Source organism: Megascapheus bottae, chromosome X (assembly GCF_031878675.1).
Source record: "Megascapheus bottae isolate mThoBot1 chromosome X, mThoBot2.hap1, whole genome shotgun sequence".
NCBI lineage: Eukaryota > Metazoa > Chordata > Mammalia > Rodentia > Geomyidae > Megascapheus > Megascapheus bottae.
Window position 1 is genome coordinate 30,815,925 of NC_143547.1, and position 6,000 is coordinate 30,821,924.

At 42.1% G+C, this 6,000-nt stretch overlaps 1 protein-coding gene across 2 annotated transcripts in view; it reads left to right on the forward strand.

Moving 5' to 3' along the window:
- Clcn5 (Cl-/H+ antiporter 5) overlaps positions 1-6,000 on the forward strand; it is a 174,844-nt gene that overhangs the window by 159,078 nt on the left and 9,766 nt on the right. For both annotated transcript variants that reach the window (XM_090326675.1, XM_090326676.1), the window contains 2 exons: positions 96-218; positions 1,943-2,149. In XM_090326675.1, the coding sequence (XP_090182801.1) occupies positions 96-218; positions 1,943-2,149 (330 nt within the window). The remainder of the gene's footprint in view (positions 1-95; positions 219-1,942; positions 2,150-6,000) is intronic.

Sequence of the window (6,000 nt, forward strand, 5' to 3'; positions counted from 1 at the left end):
GGTCTTCTGACCTGGAAACCCTTACACAGAGGAGTAATATATCTCCTTGAGGCAGCCCTGGCTAAAACAAGCTTTTGTCTTTTCCTTTATTCCAGGGAGCCTTTGCCTACATAGTGAATTATTTCATGTATGTCCTCTGGGCTCTTCTGTTTGCCTTCCTTGCCGTATCTCTTGTCAAAGTATTTGCACCTTATGCCTGTGGTTCTGGAATCCCTGAGGTAAGTTTGTTAAAATACCTTATACACAGGCACACTATGCTGGGCACAGGTGGCTCATGCCTATACTAGCTAGCTAGGGGCTGAGATCTGAAGGATCACAATTTGAAGCCAGCCAGGACAGGAAAGTCCCTGAGACTCTTATCTCCAGTAAACTACCAAATAAACCAGAAGTGGAGCTTGTAGTTCAAGTGGTAGAGTGCTAGCCTCAAACACAAAAGCTCTGGGACAGCACCCAGACCCTGAGTTCAAGCCCCAGCACTGGCACAAAAAATTGTGACAATATGATGAATCCATTTTGGTTCAAATGTACTGTGCATTCTAGCATCCCCACAATGTGGAGACTATGAATTCAGGTTGGATACTAAAGCCATTTACGGCTTTTCTAGGTTTTCTTTAAGTCTCCTCTCAGCCTAGGCACTCTGATTTATGTTAGAAGGAAGTAATGGGGATGAAACGCTATTTCTTACTACTTTGGATTTAGATTTCTTGATAGCAATTATAACCACTACAATTATAAGTTACCCAGATGACCTTTGCCCTGTGTGTTCCTGACTAATAAGAGTCACAAATTTCTCCAGCAAGAAATCAAGTCTATGCTTAATCTTTCAGTTTGTTTCAAGAACATTTACTTTAGCCTCTCCAACTGTGCTTCATGGTTCACCAGTTTTCCCATTTCCCCATAATTAAATGACTATTTTACAAGTTGGAGGCGTTGCTTAGGTGGTAGGGCACCTGCCGGTGAGTGAAAACATCAGGTAATTGAGTTTGAGTCCTGATCCTGGACCAAACATAAATGACCGTTTTAAAAGCCTGCTGTGCTATATAGAAATCAGCATTCTCTACCCTAATTCTGGGCATCTGGGGCTATAGAAATGTCATTGTTGCTACCTTAGAGCCTCAAAATAACATTCTCAGGTCTCAACAGTAAGTCTGCCTGAAGACTTACTAGATCTTCCAGACAAAAACAAGCCATTTCCCCAGTTCCTAATGCTCCCTTTTGGTAGTGTGTGCCAATAACTCCTCCTACTACATGCCAAGGAGTAAAGAGGGGGATCTAGTAGTTAGCTGGTAGTTGTTGACAGTCATAAAATTAGATATAAGCACAATGGATAGGTCAACATATTAACAGTCCATGTGTTTTCATTACAAGTAATAGTAAGCTAGTGTGATTCATCAGAAAGAGATCACTATTTTGTAAGCAGGAAAACACTTATTCCTCTTACTTCTCCATTCATACACTGTCAGATGTACAACACATCCTCACATGCCCTTCTCTACCCCCTTAGAAAAAGGATATGCAGTCTTGACAATTCTCGCTTTCTTAGGCTCCTGGATCCTTCTCAAATGGGGATCATTGTAGATCAAATCATTTTCTGTCACTCTATCAGAAGGTAAAGGTTTTGTCATGAGGTCTGTGTTTAGGCTTTTTGATTTTGGTGGGGCTTGAACTCCGGGCCTGGGTGCTATCTCTGAGTTCTTCAGCTCAAGGCTCGAAATCTACTACTTTGAGTCATAGCACCACTTCCAATTTTCTGGTGATCAATTGGATATAAGACTTATTTGGATATAATGGACATTTTTTTCCCTGGGCTAGCCTTAAACCATGATCCTAAGATCTCCCTCCTGAGTAGCTAGGATTACAGGCCTGGGACACCGGCATCTGGCTAGATTTAGGCTCTTAAGCCTTGTTTTTAATATTTAATGTCTCTGTGTTTGGCCTGCAGATAAAAACTATCTTGAGTGGTTTCATTATTAGAGGCTATTTGGGTAAGTGGACCCTGGTCATCAAAACCATCACCTTGGTGCTGGCAGTGTCATCCGGCCTGAGCCTGGGCAAAGAGGGCCCCCTAGTGCATGTGGCTTGCTGCTGTGGGAACATCCTGTGCCACTGCTTCAACAAATACCGTAAGAATGAAGCCAAGCGCAGAGAGGTAATCACACAATCTTACTAGTCGTGGGTGTGTGTGGGTGTGTGTGTTTGTCTGTCTGTGTCTGTGTGTGTTTGTGTGTGTGTGCGCACACATGCATGTGCACACACACACACAAACACAATCATAAGTGGTCATATCTCAGGGGTGAGAATTTGGGGATTTAACAAATGTGAATGCAGAATCATAGTTTATCCTATATTTACCTACAACATGTGTGTGCATGGTGTCTTGGGATAGTTAGTTATTGTTTTGTCAATAAAGTGAAAGGCTGAGACAACCTAAATGTCCATCAATAGGGCTGGCCAACTTTATTTTGCATATACCATAGGATAATTTTACAACCATCAAAATGAATGAGATAGCAAGCTAGGTTCAGTGGTTCAAGCCTATGGTCCTTCCCACTTGGGAGTCAGAGATGAGAGAATTCAGTTGGAAATCAGCTTGGGGGAAAGAAAAACTTGTGAGGCTCTACCTTAATCAAAGATCGAGCATGGTGGCACACACCTGTCATACCAGCTATGGGATAAGCACAATGACTGGGTATGATGGCGCATACACCGTTTTAGCAATCTGGGGATACACAAATAGGAGGATCACAGTCCCAGTCAGCCAGGGCATAAAGTGAGATGCTAATTCAAAAGTAACATTCACAAAAGGGGGGTATAAGTGGAGAGGCTCAAGTTGTAGAATACTTGCCTAGCAATATCAAAGGTCCAAGTTCAAACCTCAGTACTGCCAAGAAAGAAAATGAATGAGACAGTCAGACAGAATGCCAGTGATAGAACACTATTAAACTTTAAAAGCCAGATTTTTAAAGTGAGTTTAACCAGGCACCAGTGGCTCAGGCCTGTAATCCTAACTACTTAAGAAGCTGACATTTGAGGATTACAGTTTGAAGCCAGTGCAGGCGCGAAAGCCCATGAGACTCTTATCTACAATTAACCAGCAAAAAGCCATAGGAGGAGCTGTGGCTCAAGTGGTGGGACATTAGACTTGAGCAGGAAAAGCTCAGGTACAGTGCTCAAGACTGGGATCAAGCCCAAGGACTGACACACAGAAAAGGATTGAGTTTGTAGCTAGGCACTGATAGCTTGTAATCCTAGCTACTCAGAAGATTGAGATACAAGAATCATGGTTTGACTCCAGCCCCGGCAGGAACATCTGTGAGACTCTTATCTCCACTAAACTACCAACAAAGCTGAAATTGGAGCTGAGGCTCAAGTGGTATAGCTGTAGTCTTTGAGTTCAAGTCCCAGACCAGCACAAAAAAATTGAAAAGTGAATTTGTGACTATATGTATGGTATAATTAAAGAATTTTTTTGTGCTATTGGGGTTTGAACTCAGGGCCTCAAGCTTGCTAAGCAGGTATTATGCCACATGAGCTGCAATCCCACACCCCAAATTCAGGTAATGTTTCTTTTCAAAGTGTATACCTATGCACTTAACAGGAAAATGTTTAGAAAATGATGGTTTTACCCTTAACTGTTAAAGACATATACTTCTGGTGGCTTGGGGAAAATAAATGAGGAATTTAACTTTTATTGTATATAATCCTTATATGTTGCTTCTATTATAAAAGAAGTTACAGGTAGGTGCAAGTGACTCACTACTGCAATCCTAACTACTCAGGAGGCTGAGAATTGTGGTTCGAAGCCAGCCTAGGCAGAAAAGTCCCTGAGACTCTTTTCTCCAATTAACCAGCAAAAAGCCAAAATACAGCTATGGATCAAGGGGCTCAAGTGCCAGCCTTGAGTGATAAAGCTAACAGACAGTGCCAAGGTACTGGGTTCAAGTCCCGGTACCCGCACACACAAAAAAACAAAGTTACTAAAGAATGGGTGACATTGTCCAAATTAAAAAGGTACTCATTACCTCAACTGTGAAGTGCTAATCCCTCATACAACACCTTAATAATAACAATAAAATTATTTATTTTTTGCCAGTCCTAGGGCTTCAATTCTGGACCTGTGTGCTATCCCTGAGCATCTGTTAATCAAGGCTACCACTACCACTTGAACCACAGCTTTTTCTGTGATTAATTGGAAATAAAAGTCTCATAGGCGGGCCGGAGTTTGGCCTAGTGGTTGAGTGCTTGCCTAGCATGCACGAAGACCTGGGTTCGATTCCTCAGTACCACATACATAGAAAAAAGCCAGAGTGGTGCTGAGGCTCAAGTGGTAGAGCTCTAGCCTTGAGAAGTCCAAGGACAGTGCTCAGGCCCTGAGCTCAAGCCCATTACTGGCAAAAAAAGGCTCATAGACATTTCTGCCCAGCTGGCCGCAAACCCTGATCCTCCAATCTCAACCTTCTGAGTGGCTAGTATAACAGGCATAAGCCACCAACACCCAGCTTTTTTCGACTGTTTTTTTCAGTCATGGGGCTTGAACTCAGGGCCTGGATGCTGTCTCTGAGCACTTTTTCTCAAGACTAGCACAGCTCTACATCCAATCTTCTGGTCATTAACTGAAGATAAAAGTCTCATGGAATTTCCTGCCTTGGCTGTCTTTGAACCGCAGCCCTCAGATCTCAGCTTCTTAATTAGCTAGGATTACAGGTATGAGCCATCAGTACCCAGTTTAAAATTATAGTTAAAAAAGAAGCAAAAGAGCCAGGCTCGGTGGCTTGTGCCTGTAATCCTAGCTAGTAAGTAGGCTGAGATCTGAGGATCATGGTTCAAAGCCAGACTAGGCACTAAAGTCTGTGAGATTCTTATCTCCAATTAACCACTGGAAAACTGAAAGTGGCACTATGGCTTAAGTGGTAAGGCAGTAGCCTTGAGCTGAAGAGCTCAAGGACAATGCCTAGGCTAGAGTTCCAAGTCCCATAACCAAAGAAGAAGCAAAAGGGGCTGGGAGCATGCCCTAGTGGTAGAGTGTTTGCCTAGCATGCACAAAGATCCAGGTTCAATTCCTCCGCACCACATACATAGAAAAAGCCAGAAGTTGGCCAGGCATGGTATCCCAGGCCTGTAATCCTAGCTACTCAGGAGGCTGAGATGTAAGGATCACAGTTCAAAGCCAGCCCGGGTACTAAAGACCTTGAGGCTCTTATCTTTGATTAACCACTGGAAAACCGGAAGTGCAGCTGAGGCTCAAGGGTGGTAACTCTTGACGAGCTCAGGGACAGTGCCCAGGCCCAGAGCAAAAGCCCTATGACCAAAAATTTAAAAAGCTAGACGTAGTGCTGTGGCTCAAGTGGTAGAGTTCTAGCCTTGAGAAAGCTCAAGGACAGTGTCCAGGCCCTCAGTTCACGCCCCAAGGCTGACAGAAAGAAAGAAAGAAAGAAAGAAAGAAAGAAAGAAAGAAAGAAAGAAAGAAAGAAAGAAGCAAAAAAAATCATGGGTTTTATGAAAGTTGTTTATTTCTGTGAAAGAGTAAATATAGATGGTATGCTTTTCGGATGTCAGCTTTTTCGTCTTTCATTTCTGTGCAATGGCACATTTGGTTTAGTTTCTCTTGTGTTGAACCTCTGTATACCTTCTACCTCTACTTAGGTATATTAGAGAGCTACAGTTTCTCAGATTTACACTGATTTTAATGTATGGTATTTTCAGAAAGAAGAATCATTTTTAAAAATCAACCCAAGTAATTGCTTATTTTTTGTTCTGCTCTAATTAAAGATTTAAGAAACTAATGCTTTTATTGAATTATTTTCCTTGGACTAAAAAAATCATATGTGGAATGGATCAATACCAAGATCCTTCCATGAAAAAGATTTTTTTTTCCACAAAATTGGAACCTGGTGATTTTTTCTGAAAACAAACAAACAATCAAACAAACAAAAAGAGATTTACCACAAGACCCAGAAGGAAAGCTAAGAGTTCCTGACAGGAAGGAGACAAGAGCTAGGA